Source organism: Panthera uncia, chromosome D4 (assembly GCF_023721935.1).
Source record: "Panthera uncia isolate 11264 chromosome D4, Puncia_PCG_1.0, whole genome shotgun sequence".
Taxonomy (NCBI): Eukaryota; Metazoa; Chordata; class Mammalia; order Carnivora; family Felidae; genus Panthera; species Panthera uncia.
Genome location: NC_064807.1, coordinates 44,437,361 through 44,458,778, shown reverse-complemented (window position 1 = coordinate 44,458,778; position 21,418 = coordinate 44,437,361). Strand labels below are relative to the sequence as shown.

General features: G+C 38.4%; 1 protein-coding gene across 4 annotated transcripts in view; it reads left to right on the top strand.

Moving 5' to 3' along the window:
• The window catches only part of HACD4 (3-hydroxyacyl-CoA dehydratase 4), a 55,622-nt gene that overhangs the window by 13,258 nt on the left and 20,946 nt on the right, over positions 1–21,418 (top strand). For all 4 annotated transcript variants that reach the window (XM_049635209.1, XM_049635222.1, XM_049635231.1 and 1 more), the window contains 3 exons: positions 4,411–4,523; positions 9,016–9,122; positions 20,677–20,802. In XM_049635209.1, the coding sequence (XP_049491166.1) occupies positions 4,411–4,523; positions 9,016–9,122; positions 20,677–20,802 (346 nt within the window). The remainder of the gene's footprint in view (positions 1–4,410; positions 4,524–9,015; positions 9,123–20,676; positions 20,803–21,418) is intronic.

The following is a 21,418-nucleotide window of genomic DNA, read 5'->3' as shown; positions in this document are numbered from 1 at the left end:
TTGACCCATTTTGAGTTTATTTTTGTGTATGGTGCAAAAAAGTGGTCCAGTTTAATTCTTTTGCATGTAGCTGTCTCATCTTCCCAGTACCATTTGTTGAAGAGACTGTCTTTTCCCCACGGTGTCCTCTTGCCTACTTTGTTTTAGATTAGTTGACCAGAGATGTGTGGGTATATTTCCAGGCTCTCCTGTTCTGTTGATCTATATCTCTGTCGTTTGTGTCAGTACCATACTGTTTTGACTAATACAGCTTTGTCATGTATCTTGAAACCAGGGAATGTGATACCTCCATCTTTGTTCTTCTTTCTCAACATTGCTTTGTCTGTTTGAGGTCTTTTGTGGTTCCTTACAAATTTTCGGATCGTTGAGGCACCTGGTTGGCTCGGTTAAACATCTGACTCTTGATTTCAGCTCAGATTATGATCCCCGGGTCATGGGATCAAGCCCCACATGGGCTTCATGCTGAGTGTGGAGCCTGCTTAAGGTTCTTTCTCCCTCTGCCACACTCGTGTGCTCTCTCAAATTAAAAAAACAAATTAGGATTATTCTAGTTCTGTGAAAAATGTTGTTGGCATTTTGATAGGGGTTGCATTAGATCTGTAGATTGCTTTGGGTGGTGTGGACATTCTAACAATACTGGTTCTAATCAGTAAGCGTGGGATACCGTTCCATTTATGTGTCATCTTCAATTTCTTTCATCAGTGTTTTATAGTTTTACCTTTATCTCCTTGATTACATTTATTCCTAGATGTTTTGTTATTTTTGGTGCAATTGTAAACATAATCTGTTTTTTTTTTTTTTTTTAACGTTTTATTTATTTTTGAGACAGGGAGAGACAGAGCATGAACAGGGGAGGGTCAGAGAGAGGGAGACACAGAATCCGAAACAGGCTCCAGGCTCTGAGCTGTCAGCACAGAGCCCGACGCGGGGCTCGAACTCATGGACTGCGAGATCATGACCTGAGCCGAAGTTGGCCTCTTAACCGACCGAGCCACCCAGGCGCCCCAACATGATTGTTCTCTTAATTTCTTTTTCTGCTACTTTTAATTCTAGAAATTCTCTCTATAGAGGGAATAGTTGATAACTAAAGCTGCCATTTATAGTCACAACTTAGTTTTAGTCACTGCTTAACTTGGAATTTAGGATTCCCAAATAGAACATAAAAATGCAAAGTATTTTTATTTTATAGTTACCATACTTTTTTGAGTATACCACATTATGACAATGTTTCATTTGGCCTAAGTTACTGGTTGTTTTTTTTTTTTTTTTTTTTAATGGTGCTTTTATTCTACCTGGTTTGAGCTATGCTAAACATTAAAAAACCATTAGTAATTAGTCATGTTCTCTTAGGATTTGTTTAAAATGATGAAGTGCTAAGTTCTCACAGGTGTAAAGCTCCAAATAACTGGCCAAATTATTATACATAAAGGTAAGTAATAAATTAAAAAGTCTAGTCTTCAAAAGTGTTTGGTGTTGATTTAGAATATCAAGGAGGTTCTTGTTTTAAGTTTAACTTTTTAAAAGAGGCTTTTAAAAAAAATTTTTTTTTAACGTTTATTTATTTTTGAGACAGAGACAGAGCATGAACAGGGGAGGGGCAGAGAGAGAGGGAGACACAGAATCTGAAATGGGCTTCAGGCTCCGAGCTGTCAGCACAGAGCCCGACGCAGGGCTCGAACTCACGGACCGTGAGATCATGACCTGAGCTGAAGTCAGATGCTTAACTGACTGAGCCACCCAGGTGCCCCTAAAAGAGGCTTTTGAGGGGCACCTGGTGGCTCGGTTGGTTAAGCATTCGACTTCAGCTCAGGTCATGATCTTACAGTTAGTGAGTTCCAGCCCCTCATGGGCTCTGTGCTGACAGCTCAGAGCCTGGAGCCTGCTTCGAATTCTGGGTCTTCCTCTCTCTCTGCCCCTCCCAGGCTTGTGCTCTGTCTGTCTCAAAAATAAACAAACATTAAAAAAAAATTTTGAAAAGAGGCTTTTTGAAAGAATAGACTATAACCTGGATATTAGGCATGAGGATAGCCCATGAAATGACAAGGGGGAAAATGTCTTTGTGCTTCAAAACGAGGGATTTAGAGTCACGTCGTCTAGATTTTTATCCCAGATCTGTAGGCAAGTCACTTTCACTTTGTAAGATGCAAGGCCCTTTATAAAAGGCAGAAAAAAATTAAAACACTTATTTCTTAGAGTCATTGTGGAGATTAAATGAGGTATGGTGTATGTTTGGAACCTTACACAAATTAACCGGTAAATATTGGCTGTTCTCAATTTAAGAATAGCTCCAACTAGATTCTCCCAGTGTATTGTCATCGAATGGTCAAGTTAGAGTTGAAGAACCATCAGATAATTTAATTGACGTTGTAAGAGGTGTCTTCACATATTCCATATGTATGTATGTGGTTGTGGGGTTTGGGGGCATGTTGATTGCCAATTTCTATGCAATTGGGATTGCATCAGTAACAAGTGGTGATTCTCAACAGGGCGATTTCTATTGTCCAGTAACATTCTCTGTTTTAGGAGATTTCCCCCTCTGTACTCATCAGTTAAGGGGCAGTCTGACATCATGGATAGCTTACAACTCCGGAAACCAAAAAGCTCGGGATCTATATGTTTCTAGGTCTGCCGCTAGGGCAAGTCACTTCTCTGGTTCTCCAGTTTTTTATTTGTAAAAAAGGTAGGATTGGGCTAGAGTGGACCCTAGAGATCCATCTTATCAAGAGGTATTTAGGTCTTTTCTTTCTGTAGTGAGCCATAGAATTAGGAATATGTGTTGTTATGTACGCATTCACGTGTATATATCTTCTGAGATTTTTATCAGAAATTAGATGATTTTCCTAATTAGCAGGCACTGACCAAACGGAAGATTAGGTGGTTCCTAAGTACTTATTTGCTCCTCAGATGTTCGCCTAAAATCTTTTATCTGAAGGCTGCCGGGTGTCACTGACAGCAAGCTTGGATCATTTGGTAATTATAATTGCAGTTAAGTATACTTCTTTATGTAAATATAAATTAAGAAACTAGGGCATTGTAAAGAAAGACTAACAAAATAAATACAGCTGTGTAGATAGCTTCTCTAGATGGACTAACGTATGAATCATATGCAATTCCCTTAGCCAAGCAGAGACCCTCTTGACTCAGTGCTGCGGTCATAAACATGCTGATAGAGCATGTGGGCCCAGTGTTGGCACATCTTGGATTTCTCTGCAGTAGGTGATTTTCCAGGATTAACAAGCCTATGATTCTAAGTCACAGATTATTCCTAGATCTGCCTCAAAAATAAAGACAGCTATTGAAAAATATAAAGCAATCCTCCTTCTTTAAATCACTACTATGCTCCTTCAATCTCCAGTACATTTTCCTTTTACCACTGAAAGCAAAGTAAAATGTTCTCTTAAAAAAAAAAAAGAAAAAGAAAAAAAAATGCAGCCTATACAGGGGGTATTAATGTAAGAAGTCACGTTATATTTAGATTGGGGAAGAAGAATGTGTGTTTTGAGGTCAGTAATTGGAGCTAAGCCATAAGTGTGTGAATTCTCAATGATTTGAAAATGCTTACTGACTTGGAAAAAAATGCGTATGTTGAATTCTTTTCATTTTCCACTGGCTTTTAAAGGTTAGGATTGTATTACTTCTCTTCCCCCTTAAAAAAAAATGCTACGATGACTTAGATGAAATCGAAATTTCTGGGCCCATTATTCAAAACCCTTCACAACCCAGCCCCAGCACCTTTTTTATTTTATCTCCTATTATTCCCTTCTCTACACTTTCCTCCAACTGTAGCCTCCAGGGGTTCTCATTACTCCCCAGTACACCTGCATTTTCACACCTCTGCCTCTTTGCTTAGTCTGCTCCCCTGACCTAGGATGCCCTTTCTCCTACTCGGTCTACCTGACAGACTCCCGTCCCTTCTCCCAGATCCCTCTGAAGTGTTACCTGTCTTCATGAGTCTCTCTGGATCCTTTCCCGAGGCAGGTATCTCCCTCACCTGTGCTCCCATACAGAGCACTTTAAACGGCACCATTATTCACACCGTGTCAGAATTCTGTCCTCACATTCTCCTACCGCTGCTTTCCTCTGGAGCAAGGACCATGCTTTCTGCCAAAGTGAATAACAACACGTGTGCCTTTCTTGCAGGGGGAGAGCTATCCCGATTCAGATAAAATACAGGTTTTCTTTTCTTTTCATTTGTTATATGTAATTTGGAGAATACAAAATGCAAAAAACAAAAAGGAGGAAATGAAACGGACCTCTAACCCTACTCCCTCAGAGGTTATGTTAACAGTTTAGTATACCTATTTCCAGTGAAAGCATACTTTTAAGAGGGACTGGGGTGTTTAAAATTAGAAAATTACCTACATGCTTACCAGATGATCCTAATTCTTGACTTTGCTGTTTCTTTGTTAGCTCACAGAGAGAATAATCATCCTCTTTGTGGTGATCACCAGTCAAGAGGAAGTCCAAGAGAAATACGTGGTGTGTGTTTTATTCATCTTTTGGAATCTATTGGATATGGTTAGGTAAGGAGGCAAAATAATCTCTTAAAACAAAGCCAAGTTGCTTTTCTACAATGCAGCCAGTAATAGCCGCCTACGTTTGGTTACTGTGAATGAGAGAGAAAAACATAACCCCTTTGCAAATTATTTTATCTTGATATGGAAATGTATTTTTAGCGCTTTCCATAATGGGCATATCAGAGATAATGAAAACCTACTGCGGTATTACAAGAGCAAATCAGCGCATTCAGGTTTCCTGCAGAAAACTTGGCAAAACACCAGTTTGGAATAAACCTCACAGCTGTTTGCTAATGAAAGGCATTCCTTGCAATTGCTCTGGTCCATGTGACTCTAACAAGCAAAGCAAGACTTTTATCATATCCCAGTCAGGATTTCCAAAGTTGCTTTCTGTGAGTTCCAGAATATTTTAAATACAGGACCTCATCTCTCTGGGGGGAAAAATGCACCTCCACATGCATTTATTTTTTTATTGAAGTATAATTAACATACGATGTTATATTAGTTTCAGGTGTACAACATAGTGATTGGACAGTTCTATACATTACTCATGCGGTGCTCACCGGGATAAGTGCAGTCACCATCCATCACCATACAATATTATCATAGTATTATTGGCTACATTCCCTGTGCTACACTTTTCGTCTCCAGGATACATTTTGAATACAATTCCAGTCGGTTTGAATGACTTCTTGAAGGTATTTTATGGATTCCTTGGGAATCCTTGAACCTCAGGTTAAGAATCTTTTCCTCTAGATGATCTTCAGTTTCCTTCTATGTCGAAAACTTCTCAGAGATGGGTCTAGTCTTACCTTTACCAGCAGTGGGGTGAACAGTCCCCTTTGCTCAGAGGCTCATCTTGGGGAGGTGTCCTAACTGCGACTTCAGCTTTCACAGTAGAGACCTGCCTCTCCCACTTGCAAGGTCTGGATGTGGTTAGGTAACAAAAGAGCCATAGCATTTTAGCTGAGGTTATGTAAATTCTTTGTTTATTGTATTGTCAGTAACCTAGCTGAGTTAAAATATTTCTAAATAATAGGTTGAGCCCCTAGAGTGAGTTAGGATGAACTATTTTGTTGAATTCTTTGTGTATATAATTTGTGTAAGCTATTTCTCATTTTTAACTGATAGTTTTGTAGAGTCAGGGCAAATTCCATGGACTTCTGTAGCCCATGACTTTGCGTTCCTGAGACCAGGAGCCCCGACTGGGACTGTGACTTTCTGATGTCTTGTTCTCTGTTGTGCCCGAATTTCTCAGTGCCTGTTCAGTCTCAGATGAGCTCGGTTAGACCCATTAGAGAACAAAATGACTTAGCATCGGGAGCAGCATCATGATGTCCGGAAGGACTTTTTAACACAGAAGATCTTAGGATGAATCTCACCTCCACTACTTGCTATATAATCTTGGACAAATCACTGAGCCTTTAAAAACAAATAACAGAATTAAGATAATTCATGTACCTTAACATTCACCCTTTTAAAATATAAAATTTGGGGGTTTTAGGGTATTCAAAGATGTGTATAACTATCATCACTAATTCGAGGACATTTTCATTGCATTCAAAAGAAACCCCAAGCCTGTTAGCAGTAAAGTCCCCATTTTCTCCTCCTCTCAGCCCCTGGCAACCACTAACATACTCTCTGTATGAATTTGCTGGCATTTCATATGAATGGAATCATATGGTATGTAGCCGTTTGTGACTGGCTTCCTTCACTTAGCATAATGTTTTCAAGGTTTATCCATATTATAACACATACCAGTATTTCCTCTTTATGGCTGAATAATACTCCATTATATCGATATACCACTTTTTATCCTTTCTCTAGTTGATGGACCTACTTTTTGGTTATGAGGAAAACTGCTATAAACATCCATGTACAAGTTTTTGTGTGCACAAAGACTTTCATTTCTCCTAACTTAGAAGTGAAATCCCTGAGCACCTAACTAACCTTTCTCTATGAAGTTGGGGAGGAATTATCTTCCCAGCTTACCCTAGAATGACGTTTTTATAAATGCAAGGACTAGAAATTTGCCCAACCTAATAAAGGCATCTATAAAAAATCTGCATCCAAGTGATTGTTAATGTTGAAAAATGGATGCTTTCCTTCTACACCCAGGAATGAGACAAGGAGGTCCACTCTTGCCACTTGTGTTCAACATTATACTGGAAGTTCCAGCCAAGTTCTGGCAATTGGGCAAGAAAATTATGTGAAAGGCAATCATATTAGACAGGAAGGAGTGAAGTCTCTATTGGCAGGTGATATGATTTTTATATAAATCATAAGGAATCCACTAAAAATATTAGAACTAGTAAACTGGTAAAGGCCGTAGAATACAAAACCAACATACAAAAGTCAATTGTATTCTATACACTTGCAATGGCCTATCCTAAAATAAAATTAAGAAAAACCGTTTCATTTATAAAAGCATCAAAAAAAAAAAGTACTTAGGCATAAATTTAACAAAAGATGTGTAGAACTTGTCCCTTGAAAACTATAAAATATTGTTGGGAGAAATTTAAAAATATCTAAATAAATACAAAGATAACCCGTGTTTATGGGCTGAAGACTTAATGTTGTTAAGACTGCAAAACTCTGCAAACTGATGTACACATTCGGTGCAATCCTTATCAGAATCCCAGCTGGCTGCTTGGAGAGAATTGCGAAGCTGATCTTAAAACTCGTGTGGAAATTCAAGGAACTTAGAATAGCCACAGCAATCTTGAAGAGGAAGAACATGGTTGGACGACTCACACTTCTCAGTTTGAAAACTTCCTACAAAGCAATAATAATCAAGAATGTGATACTGGCATAAGGATAGACCATAGAATAGACTTGTTAGTCCAGAGGTTAAACTCTCACGTTTATAGTAAATTGATTTTTGACAAGGTTACCAAGACAATTGTTGGAGGGCAAAAAGTCTTTTTAACAAATGGTGCTGGGACAACCAGATGTCCACCTGAATGGTCCCTTACCTCCCACAATACACAGCAATTAACTCAAAATGGATCAAAACACTGAATGTAAGATCTAAAATTATAAAACTCTGAGACGAACACATAGGGGTAAACCTTCATGGTTTTGGATTTGATAGTGGATTCTCAAACACCAAAAACACAAGCAATGAAAGAAAAAAGATACTTTGGACTTCATTAAAAGTGGCCTTTAAACATATGAGAAGATGCTTATCTACTTTTGTACTAAAAAGAAAAATAGGGGCGCCTGGGTGGTTCAGTCAGCTGAGCGTCCGACTTCAGCTCAGGTCATGATCTCGCGGTTCGTGAGTTCGAGCCCCGCATTGGGCTCTGTGCTGACTGACAGCTCAGAGCCTGGAGCCTGCTTCGGATTCTGTGTCTCCCTCTCTCTCTCTCTGCCCCTCCCCTGCTCACGCTCTGTCTCTCCCTCTCTCTCAAAAATAAATATAAAACAAATTTTTTAAAGAAAAATAGATGCTATTTTTCACTTAGATTGGTAAAAATCAAGTTTGATAACCTGCCATGTTTAATGAAGGCTCACGCTGTTGGTGTATAATACCTGTACCCATAGATAAGCAAATGCAAAACTATTTAAGAGAATACATAAGAAACTGGCATTGGTCACTGCCTCTGAGGAATGGAGTTGGGGTCTTAGAAGGGGAGAAAGATTTCGTTTTCTCCGTGTTTTCAGTGTCAGATTTCTTGGGTTTTTGTTTGTTTGTTGGTTGGTTTTGTTTTTTTTTGCTATAGTATGCATTGCCTACTCCAGTAGTTCTCAAAGTATAAACAGATACCTGACCAGTGACACCAGCATCACCTGGAACTTGTTTATAATACAACTTCACAGGCTCTACCTCACATTCCCTAAATGAGACACTCTGGGGAGAGGGCCTAGCAATTTGTGCTTTACCAAGACCTCTGGGTGATTCTGATGTATGCTTAAGCTTGAGAATCACTGCCCAGTCGGAGAAACAAAAAGATGTGTGCTGTTTCATCTATTACATCACGAAGGCAGGTGTAAAACTACCCACTGCACCCAAAACGAGATTCTAAGGTCAGTTCTTTTAATTGATCAGACGACAAGGCAAAGGGATGCCAAACACGGACTTAGAAGTCACACCTTTATTTTAAAAATTCATCCCCTAGATATTTACGAGTCTGTCCGTCTTAAAACACCTAGCCATGTGCTCCATAAAATGGGCTTAGCTTCTGAGTGAAATTGAAGTCACTGATCAGGGAAGCTTGTAACTGTAATTCACTGAGGGATAGGAGTTACCTTTTTGTTCACTTCCATAATTATCCATGATCCACCCCCCGAGACAAACCAGACTGACACAGTTCCCTTCCCCTTATTATTAGTTTTTTAACCTCTTCTCCTGCTTAAATGCTAGGAAGTAAAGTTTGGACTTTGCACTTTCCAGTTGTATTTCTGTGTTCAATTACAGTGTAAGCTATTTTCTTCCCTTGTTATTTCCCAGACATCAGCAGGAAATGATGTTGATGAGCTCCTTGTCTCCTTTTAGGTACACTTACAGCATGTTGTCAGTCATAGGAATATCCTACGCTGTCTTGACCTGGCTCAGTCAAACGCTGTGGATGCCGATTTATCCTTTGTGTGTTCTCGCTGAAGGTAAGCAAAGAGTGACTTTGCAGTGTTGCTTACTGACAAAGCAATCTAGTTATAATGGCTCACTAAATTTTTTGATGATTAAATTACTATTTTTGCTACCGCTGACAGCTGACCCAGTGTATCATTCCTGGCACACTTCCCTTGATGCAAAAAAGCCGAGCATTAAGAAACAAAGTTGGAGGGGGCAGCAGCTTTGCTCAGTAGACAAAATATTGGGTGAGGAATGAAGACATCTGAGCACAGGCCCTTAACTTCATTAACTTGTTATATGAGTTGTAACCTTTCAGTGTACTCAAACAAAAGGGGTTTAACATTTAGTGACTCAGTGGTTATGTTTAATGCATAGAAATTCAGTTCCCTCTGGCGGGACTGTCTTTCCTACTTAACTGTCTCCCATGCATCATACTCTGCCAGGAATAGACTCTACCTTTATTTTTATTTTATTTTATTTTATTTTATTTCTTTTATCTACTTATTTATTTTATTTAATATAATTTATTGTCAAAGTGGTTTCCATTCAACACCCAGTGCTCATCCCAACAAGTGCCCTCCTACCTGCTCATCACCCACTTTCCCCTCGCCCCCCACCCCCCACCTATAGTTTGTTCTCAGTCCTTAAGAGTCTCTTATGGTTTGCCTCCCTCACTCTCTGTAACTTTTTTTTCTCCCCTTCCCTCCCCCATGGTCTTCTGTTAAGTTTCTCAAGATCCACGTATGAGTGAAAACGTATGATATCTGTTCTTCTCTGACTGAGTTCACTCAGCATAATGCCTTCCAGTTCCATCCACATTGCTGCAAATGGCCAGATTTCATTCTTTCTCATTGCCGAGTAGTATTCCATTGTATATATAAACCACATCTTCTTTATCCATTTGTCAGTTGATGGACATTTAGGCTCTTTCCATAGTTTGGCTGTTGTTGAAAGACTCTACCTTTAGATCAGTCATCAGTTTCTCAGGGAAGCCTTCCTCAACTTTCTCAACTCAGTCAGTCCTATCCCCCACCCCCAGTACAGCATCATGAATCTGTCTTTTACAAGACCTATCTCGGGTGTAATTAGACATTTGTGTGATTCTTTGATTAATGCCTATTTTCTGTGTAACCTCTGATATCCTTGGGGATATGAGGTTGTCTGTGTTTCCTTGCTTTCTTTCTCTTACATACCCAATATACATGCTCAATAAACACTGAATGAATTACTGAATACAATATAAAGTAAGCTAGTTACTTAGCTTAAATGTAAAACTAAAACTTAAATAATTAATCTGCCTGCAAAAAGCTTGAGGATATTAGGGGAATATATACTTCCTTCTGTAATGGAGTTGGCAAGACTGGTAGGGAACTTTCTGAAACAGACATTAAGAATTTTGAAAACAGAAGGCATAAACAAATTAAGAAAGCATATTGAGATAATTGAGGGAAAATATACAGAAAGAAATTTAACATAAAATGGTGACATTGGTGATAATCTTAAGGGTATACATTATACCCACATGTTTTCTATCTGCCAATGACCAAAGAAAGTTTATATTATAATAAATCACAATAGGTAGAACTTTAAAATGTGTTTTGCTTTCAAAAGAATTACTAATTTTTAGAAAAAACTATGCCAAGAGACTCTAGGGAATACTCCTGAAAATTGTAAAACAAAACAAAACTGAATTACTTATTTCTTTGAAAATGGAGTCCTTCACTCATTGAAACATTTATTAAGTACATTCCTTTGTTGTATCATATGAAAAATACCATAAAGAATATACAAAGGAATAAAGTAGAAATATGACTGATCTTTTCCTAAACATAAAGGATGAATAGCTGTATAGAGAGCTTTTTCATTCTTGTTATTTGGTAATGTTAAGTCTTCTCCTTTCTGGGAAATCCATGTTCCTGTATGTTTGCCATAAAACCTATTTCTTTTGTTGAAATTAGATTCATAAACTTACTGCAATTAAAAAGCAAAGTGTATGCAGAAAGAATCTGGAAGCATATGTGACAAAACATCAATAATGATTCTGGGGGGCACAGAATATAGGTAACTGTAGTTTTATCTTTATGTATTTCTATATATTTCAAATGCCCCAAAGTATAAAAATACGTAGTTAAGACAATCTACTTGACTTTTGATAACTCCACTATTTTTTAGTAATATTTTTTTAGTTTCCCATACAATAATATAAAAGACAAAGACCAAGTTCTTTAGATAACCAAATCAACTGTTGATACTGATAAAATGCTGGAGACTCAGGTGCAGCAAATGGAAATCTTAGATGGCACGTTTTGGTGTCACCTGCAGATCCTGGGTCCATGACCCTCATCGTGCTCAGGCTTCTCTAACAGCTTTGGTTGCCTGACATTTCCTCGGTCTTAAAATTAAAAAAAATTTTTTTTAATGTTTATTTTGTTTTTGAGAGACAGAGAGAGTGAGAGAGAGAGAGAGAACGTGAGCAGGCAAGGGGCAGACAGAGAGGGAGACACAGCATCATCCAAAGCAGGCCCCAGGCTCTGAGCTATTAGCACAGAGCCCAACGCGGGGCTCGAACTCATGAACTGTGAGATCATGACCTGAACCGAAGTTGGACACTTAACCAAGTGAGCCACCCAGGCGCCCCCAAAATCCTTTTATTTAAAAGTAATTTTAGACTCATGAGAAGTTACAAAAATCGTGCGTTGTTCCCATGTACCCTTCACCCACTTATCCTAATAACATCTTAACATAACCATAGGACATTATTATTTCATGAAATGTCATAAAATAATCTATATGTGAGATATAATTTCATAGAACCTTCTTCTCTTTATTGAAGTATAACAGACAATGCTATATTAGTTTCAGGTATACAACATATTGATTCAACAATTCCATACATTACTCATTGCTTCCCACAGTAAGTGTAGTCACCAGCTGTCACTCTACATTATTACGATATTATTGACTCTGACACCCTATGCTGTACTTTTCATTTGTCTTACTCATTTTATAACTGGAAGTTTGTACTTCTTAATCCCCTTTGTCTATTTAGCCCATCCCCCCCCCCCCAACCACCTCCCTAACTGGCAACCTCAAGTTGGTTCTCTATATTTAACAGTCTATTTCTTGTTTATCTTTTATATTCCACATATAAATGAAATTATATGGTATTTGTCTTTCTCTGTGTATTTCACTTAGCATAATACCCTATCTGATTGATAAGTCCTTTGTGTATTTTGCATATTAAACCCTTGTCAGATATTTCACTTTCAAATATCTTCTCCCATTCACTAGGTTGCCTTTTTGTTTTGTCGATGCTTTCCTTTGCTGTACAAAAGCTTTTTATCTGGGGGCGCCTGGGTGGTTCCGTTGGTTAAGCAGCTCTTGATTTTGGCCCAGGTCATGATCTCACAGTACGTGAGATGGAGCCCTTGCTTGGGATTCTCTCTCCCCCTCTCTTCCCCTCTCCTTCCCCCCTCTCAAAATAAAATGAACAAACAATTTTTAAAAATAAAAAAAATTTTAAAAAGCTTTTTATTTTGATGTAGTCCCAATGATTTAATTTTGGTTTCATTTCCCTTGCCTAAGGAGACATATCTGTAAATATGTTGCTAAGGGTGATGGCCAAATTGCTGCTTATGTTTTCTTGCAGGAGTTTTATGGTTTCACGATTCACATTTAGGTCTCTAATCCATTTTGAGTTTATTTTTGTGTACAGTGTAAGAAAGGGGCCAGTTTCAATCTTTTGCATATAGCTATCCCATTTTCCCAGACCATTTATTGAAAAAACTGTCTTTTCCCCATTGTAAATTCTTGCCTTTGTCATTGATTAATTGGCTATATATGCATGGGTTTATTTCTGGGTTCTCTATCTTGTTCCATTGATCTGTGTATCTGTTTTAATACCATACTGTTTTGATTACTACAGCTTTGTTGCCTATCTTGAAATCTGGAATTAATGTACCTCCGGCTGTGTTGTTCTTTCTCAAGATTTCTTTGTCAATTCAAGGTATTTTGTGGTTCTATACAAATTTTAGGATTATCTGTTCTAGTTCTATGAAAAATGCTATTGGTGTTTTTATAGGGATTGCATTGAATCTGTAGTTTGCTTTGTGTAGTGTGGATCTTTTAATGATATTTTTCCAATCCATGAGCATGTTTGTGTCATCTTCAGTTTCTTTCATCAGTGTCTTACAGTTTTCAGAGTGTAGGTCTTTCACTTCTTTGGTTAAGTTTATTCCTAGGTATTTTATTCTTTTTGGTGCAACTGTACGTGGTTAGTAGTGTATAGAAGAAATGGAACAGATTTCTCTGTTATTTTTGTATCTTGCAAATTTACTGAATGTATCAATTCTAATAGTTTTTCAGTAGAGTCTGTAGGATTTTCTGTATATAGTGCACCATGTCATCTGCAAATAATCTTGGTTAACTTCTTCCTTGGCAATTTGGAAACCTCTTATTTCTTTTTCTTGTCTGATTGCTGCAGCTAAGACTTCCAGTACTATGTTGAATAAAAGTGGTGAGAGTGGACATCCTTGTCTTGTTCCTGATCTTAGAGAAAAAGCTTTTTTTTCCACCATTGAGTATGATGTTAGTTGTGGGGTTTTCATAGGTGGCTTTATGGTATGTTCCCTCTAAACCCATTTTATTGAGAGTTTTTATCATGAATGGATGTTGTATTTTGTCAAATGCTTTTTCTGCATCCTTTGAAATGGTCCAGTGGGTTTTCTGTTTCATCTTGTTAATGTGATATGACACATTGAATGATTTGCAAATATTGAATCACTCTTGCATCCCTGGAAAATCCCACTTGTTTGCAGTGAATGATCTTTTTAATGTATTGTTGTATGCAGTTTGCTAATATTTTATTGAGGATTTTGCACTATGTTCATCAGAGATACTGGCTATAGTTTCATTTTTTAAACAGTGTCTTTGGTTTTGCAATCAGGCCTTGTAGAATGAATTTGGAAGTTTTCCATCATCTTCTATTTTTTTGAGAAGACTTAAGCACTTCTTTAAATGTTTGGTAGAATTCATCTGTGAAGCCATCTGGTCCCAGACTTTTGTCTGTTGGGAGATTTTGATTACTGATTCACTTTCATTACTAATAGTAATTTGCCTGTTCAAATTTTCTATTTCTTCCTGAATCACTTTTGGGAGATTGTATATTTCTAGGAATTTATCTGTTTCTTCTAGATTGCCCAATTTGTTGGCATGTAATTTTTCATTCTATTCTCTTACAATCCTTTGTATTTCTGTGGTATCAGTTGTTATTTCTTTTCCTTCATTTTTTATTTTAGTCCTCTTTTCTGATGAATCTGGCTAAAGGCCATCAATTTTGCTTATCATTTCAAAGGGCAGCTGTTGGTTTGATTGATCTCTTCTGTCATTTTTTTAGTTTACTTTTTACTTTTTTCTGCCATAATCTTTATTATTTCCTTCCTTCTACTTTCTACTAGCTTTGGGCTTTGTTCTTTTCCTGGCTCCCTTAGGTGTAAGGTTAGGTTGTTTGAAAGTTATTCTTGTTTCTTGAGATAGGCCCGTATTGCTATAAACTTCTCTTGTAGAACTGCTTTTGCCATGGCCCAAAGATTTTGGACTGCAGTGTTTCCATCTTCATTTGTCTTCATGTATTTTTTGATTTCCTCTTTGATTTCTTTGTTGACCCATTTGTTGTTTAATAGCATGTTGTGTAGCCTTCCTCTATTTGTGTTCTTTCCAAAATTTTTCTTGTAATTGATTTCCAGTTTCATACTGTTGTGGTTGGGAAAAAATGCTTGCTATGACTTCAATCTTCTTAACATTTTTGAGGCTTGTTTTGTGGCCTAACATTTGATCTGTCCTGCAGAATGCTTCATGTGCACTTAAAAAGAATGCATATTCTGTTTTTTAATGGAATGTTCTGTAGGTATCTGTTAGGGTCGTCTAGTTTAATGTGTCATTCACAGCCACTATTTCCTTGTTGATTTCCTGTCTGGATGACCTGTCCATTGATGCATGTGGGGTGTTAAAGTCCTCTCTTATTGTATTACTCTCAGTTTCTCCTTTTATGCCTGTTAATTGCTTTATGTAATTAGATGCGTCTTTGTTGGGTGAATAGATGTTTACAATTGTTACACCCTCTTGGACTGATCATCATTATATAGTACCTCTGTCTCTTGCTACAGTCTTTGTTTTAAAGTCTATTTTGTCTAATATAAGTATTGCTACCCTGTTTCCTGCCCCATTTGCCTTGTATAGGTTTTTCCATATCTTCACTTTCAGTCTGTATGCGTATTTAGGTCTGAAGTGAGTCTCCTGTAGGCAGAAATGGATGGGTCTTGGTTTTGGTTTTTTTGTTTGTTTTTTAAATCTTTTCAGTCACCCTATAGGTGCAGTTAGTTCACTTACATTTAAAGTAATTATTAATAGATATGCACCTATTGCCGTTTTATTCATCGTTAACAACACATTGGTCGTTTTCAGAATTCTGTTCCTTTCTTCTCTTGCTCTCTTCCTTTGTGGTTTGATGGCTTGCTTTTGTGTCACATTTGGATTCCTTTCTCTTTATTTTTTTGTGTGTCTATTGTAGGTTTTTGATTTGTGGTTGCCATTGGGTTCAAATATAACATCTTATATGTGTAATGGTCTGTATTAAGTTGATGGTCACCTAAGTTTGAACACATTCTAAAAGGTTTTACTTCCCCCTCCGTGTCTTATATAAACGATGTCATATTTTACATATTTCCTTTTTGTGTATCACTTAAATTTTATAGATATGATTGATTTTACTATTTTTGTGTTTAAACCTCCATGCTGGCTTTATAATCGGTTAGTCTACCACCTTTATGGTGTGTTTGCTTTTTACCTGTGAAACTTTTCCTTTTATAATTTTCTTCCAGTTATGTCCTAGAAGCAGTTCTTGCTGCTTTAAAAATTCACTCTATATCACTACTTTTTGCCATATCAATTATTATGGTTGAATAATAATTGGTGTGCGCGTCCTTGGATTCATCTTTTTGAGGCTTTATGTGCTTCCTGAAGCTGGATGTCTCTTTCCTTTCCCAGATTAGGGAAGTTTTCAGTTATTTCTTCAAATAATTTTCTCTCTCTCTCTCTCTCTCTCTCTCTCTCTCTCTCCTGGGATCCCTTTAATGCAAACATTGTTACTCCCGATAATGCTGAGTTCCCTTAACGGATGTCATTTTTTTCCTTCCTGCTCTTCAGCTTGATTGCTTTCCATTATGCTGTCTTCCAGATTGTTGTGTTCTTCTGCATCCTCTAATCTGCTCTGGATTCCTTCTGGTGTAGTTACTTCATTTTTTGAATGGTTCAGCTCTAACTGGTTCTTTTGTATATTTTCTCTTTGTTGGAGTTCTCATTGAGATCTGAGATCATCTACTCTTTTCTCACACCCAGCGATTATCTTTATGACCGTTACTTGGAACTTGTTATCAGGCACATCAGTTACCTGTTTCATTTAGCTCTTTTACTGTGATTTTGTTCTTTCCTTTGAGCCATATTCCTCTGTCTCCTCATTTTGTCTGTGTTTTTGTGTATCAGGTGAGTCAGCATCTCCTGGTCTTTTTTTTTTTTTTTTAAATGTTTATTTTTGAAAGAGAGAGAGAGAATGCGAGCGCGTGAGCATGAGCAGGGAAGGGGCAGAGACAGAGGGAGACACAGAATCTGACACAGGCTCCAGGCTCTGAGCTAGCAGCACAGAACCTGACGTGGGGCTCAAACTCACAAGCTGTGAGATCATGACCTGAGCCAAAGTCAGACGCTTAACCGACTGAGCCACCCAGGTGTCCCTGCATCTCCTGGTCTTGAAAATAGTGTCCTTATGTTGAAGAGATCCTGTGGCGTCCTGTAGCACAACTCCACCTTGGTCTTCAAAATCAGGAATGTCCCCTGTGCGGGTTGCCTATGCCCTACTGTTATGGCTGAGCTGCAGTTGCCTTCAGTGCAGCCAGCTGCTATGACCCACTTTGCCAGCTTCGGGCACACGGGGCAGGGTTTGATCCCTATGGTATTGAGAGGGCTGTTTGAAGCCTCTGTAACTAGTTGGTGGGTAGACCAACAAGTGTAATTACTGGATAGTACAGTGCTCCTATATTTAATTTTTGAGAGACCTCCATACTATTTTCCACATTGGCTGCACCTGTTTGTATTCCTAGTAACAGTGTAAGAGGGTTCCCCTTTCTCTAGACACTTGTTATTTCTTTTCTTTTTTCTTTTTCTTTTTGTACTAGCCATCCTGGCAGGTGTGAGGTGATATCTCATGATTTTGACTTGCATTTCTGTGATGATTAGTGATGCTGAGCATCTGTATGTCTTCTCTGGAGAAATGTATGTTCATGTCTTTATGTTTTTGCATTGCATTGTGTTTTTGGTGTTGAGTTGTAGAAGTTCTTCATGTATTTTGGATGTTAATGCCATGTAAGATACATACCTTGCATTCTCCCACTCAGTAGGGTGCCTTTCTGTTTTGTGAATGGTTCCTTTCACTGTGCAAAATTTCATTTTGGTGTAGTCCCAATTTTGCTTTTGTTGTCCTTGTCTGAGGAGACCTACCCCTAAATATGTTCCTAAGGGAAATATCCAAGAGTATAATGCCTATGTTTTCTTCTAGGAGTTTTGTGGATTCAGGTTTCACATTTAGGTCTTTTATCCATTTCGAGTTTATTCTTGTCTATAATAAGGGGTCCAGTTTCATTCTTTTGAATGTGGCTGTTCAGCTTTCCCAGCATCATGTATTGAAGTGACTGCCTTTTTCCCATTGTAAATTCTTGCCTCCTTTGCCATAGATTGACCATAGAAGCTTGGTTTATTTATTGGCTCTCTACCCTCTTCCATTAATTTTTGTGTCTATTTTTGTGCTCGTACTGTTTTGATCATATCGGGTTTGTTGTACACCTTGGAATATGCAGTTGTGATACCCCCAGCTGTGTTCTTTCTCAAGATTGCTTTGGCTAGTCAAGGTCTTTTGTGGTTTCATATAAACTCTAGGATGATTTATTCTAGTTCCATGAAAAAATGCTATTGGTATTTTGATAGGGATTATACTGAATCTGTAGTTTGCTTTGGGTAGTATGTCCTTTTTTTTTTATGTTTATTTATTTTTAGAAAGAGAGTAAGTGGGAGGGAGAGAATCCCAAGCAGGCTCTGCACCGTCAGTGCAAGCCTGATGCAGGACCTGAATTCACAAATTGTGAGATCATGACCTGAGCTGATGTCAGACACTTACCCGGCGAAGCCACCCAGGAGCCTTGGGTACTGTGGACATTTTAATGATAATTCTTCTAGTCCACGAGCTTGGTATATCTTTCCATTTGTTTGTGTTGTCTTCAGTCTCTTCCCTCAGTGTCTTAACAGTTTTCAGAGTATAGATGTTTCACCTCCTTGGCTTATTCCTAAGTATTTTGTTTGGTGCAACTGTTAATGGGATTGTTGTTTTCTGAATTTTTCTTTCTGCTACTTTATTAGTATATAGAAACGCAACTGATTTCCATGTGTTAATTTTGTAACCTGCAACTTTCCTGAATTCGTTTGTTTCTTCTGTTTTTTTGGTGACATCTTTAGGATTTTTATGTACAGTATCATGTCTTGTGCAGTGAGTTTAACTTCTTCCTTTCCAATTTGGATGCCTCTTAGTTCCTTTTCTTGTCTGATGTGGCTAGGACTTCCAGTACTTTGTTGAATAAAGTGACAAGAGTGAACAGCTTGACTTGTTCCTGATCCTAGAGGGAAAGCTCTTAGTTTATCACTACGATTTTAGCTTTGGGTTTTTACTACATAGCCTTTATTATGTTGAGGAATATTTTCTCTAAACCCACTTTGTTGCATTTTTATCATGAACAGATGTTTTGTCAAGTGCTTTTTTGTCATCTATTGATTGTGATTTTTATCTTTTGTTGATATGGTGTATCACATTGACTGCAAATATTGGACCAACCTAGCATCCCCATAGTCAATCCCACTTAATTGTGGTAAATGGTCCTTTTCACGTATTGTTGAATGTGGTCTGCTAATTTGTTGAGGATTTTTGCATCTATGTGCAATAGGGATAATGGCTTGTATTTAGAGGGAGGGTGGTGGGAGGGGGGTAGTCTCTTTGCTTTTGATGTAAAGGTAAAGCTGGCCTCATAGAATGTATTTGGAAGCTTTCCTTCCTATTTTTTTTAGAATCGATTGATGTGAATAGGTATAAACTCTTCTTTAAATGTTTGTTAAAATTCACCTGTGAATCCAGTTGGTCCTGGACTTCTGTTTGGGAAGTTTGTAAAGTATCGATTCAAGGTTGTTTCTAATAATGGGTCTATTCGGATTTTCTATTTTTTCCTGATTCGATTTTGGAAACGTGTTATGTTTCTAGGAATTTCTTTCTTCTAAGTTGCCCAATTTGTTGGCATCGAAATTTTCGTAGTAGTCTTGTAATCTTTTGTATTTCTGTGGGTCAGTTTTTATTTCTCCTGTTTTCCGATTTTAGTTTAGTCTCCTTTTTTCTTGAGGAGCTTGGCTAAAGGTTTATTAATTTTATCTTTTCAAGGAACCAGCTCTTGGTTTCATTGATATTTTCTTTTTTTAAGTCTCTATTTCATTCATCCCTGGTCTGATCTTTATAATTTCCTTCCTTCTTCTAACCTTGTATCCTGCTGAATTTTAAGGCTCCCAAAGATTAGCCCCACTGGATTTCAAGGCCACATGTCATAGGGACTCGTTCTCACGGCAGTCCCCCAGTGCCAGGGCCCTCTGCGGTGGTTCCTTACTTCCTTGCGCTTCCAGGCTTGTGGTGTCCCCTCCGTTTGTGGTTAGTCTCACTAGGGTTTTGGTTTCCAACCACATCTCCACCCCTCCTACCCTGTTCCATGTGGCCTTCTCTCTCAATTCGCTGTGGAAGGTCTGTCCTGTGTTCAGGACGTTTTCAGAGTTGTGCAGATGTAGCTGTTACTTCGGCGTGTCCATGGGTTGAGCTGAACTCAGGCTCCCCCTACCTCACCATCTGCTCCCTCTCTGAACCTCCATCTCTTTATCTGACCCCAGCCTCCTCCCTCAAACTTCTTTAGGCCACCATTTCTCCCAGAGTTGCTCAGAAGTCTTTATAAGTTCTACTAGTGGGTGGGGAGGAAGGAGGAGCTATTCGAAGGCCAGTTAAGCTGAGGAGATGTTGAGTGAAACCAGTTTCTTTGTTGCAGAGCTTTTCAGAATCTCTACTGCACTGATAGGCGTTTTGAAACTCCAAGGAGAGCAACCGTATGCCACATTTTTCGGATTCATCAACCTATCCACCCATCCCTATTAGTGGCTAAGGAGACAAGTATTGGGGGATACCACTTTAAGAAACATTGTAAACTATTTCTCTGTGGGCACAGCCAAGTGTAAAATGAACAACAACAAAAAAATTCAAGTCACACCATTGTCATGGTCTTGCCAGTTTAGTCGTTCACATTTCTTTGTTAAACTGTAGCTTTAGCTGTGGGATTCAGCAGTGGTCACAACCGTCATTATAAAATTCAAAATATCCATACACACGCACACACACGCACACACCCATCCCTGTAGCAGTATGAGAGGAAACTCACAATTCTTTCTTTCTTCTTTAAACAGCATTTGCCATCTATCAGTCGCTGCCTTATTTCGAATCATCTGGCACATACTCCACGGAGCTGCCTTTCGACTTAGCCATCTATTTCCCATACGTGCTGAAAATGTATCTCATGATGCTCTTTATAGGTAAGTGGCTTTTGTTTTTGCATTCTTCCTGTGCTTTCTGGTTTGTGTTGCTATCTACCTTAGCAGAAAGGTCTGCAAACACGGGAGAGGCGGAAAAGGAACCCCGGCATGATGGACTAGATCTTGCTAGTAAAGCACCTCGAAGTTATAATGCTTTTTGCAGGACATCACAAGATCAAATATATCACTGTTTCACCGTATAAACACGAACAGTTTCCGTAGCAGGTAACATACCTGCAGTTGTAGGAAATGTAGAAGTTTGACCATGGAGGGGCACCTGAGTGGCTCAGTCAAACATCCGACTTTGGTTCAGGTCATGATCTGATGGTTTGTGAGTTCGAGTCCCGCGTTGGGCTCTGTGCTGACACCTCAGAGCCTGGAGCCTGCTTCGGATTCTGTGTCTCCCTCTCTCTCTCTGCCACTCCCCGGCTCATGCTCTGTCTCTCAAAAATGAGTGAACATTAAAAAAAAAAAAAAAAAAAGTTTGACCATGGACATAGTGATCTACAGAGAAAACACAAATGTCAAACGAAGCAAGCTTGGCCATTCTGGTTTTCCCATTTATATCGATTTTGTTTCCTGTTTGTTTGGTTTTATGTGCTAGCGTTTCCCCAGC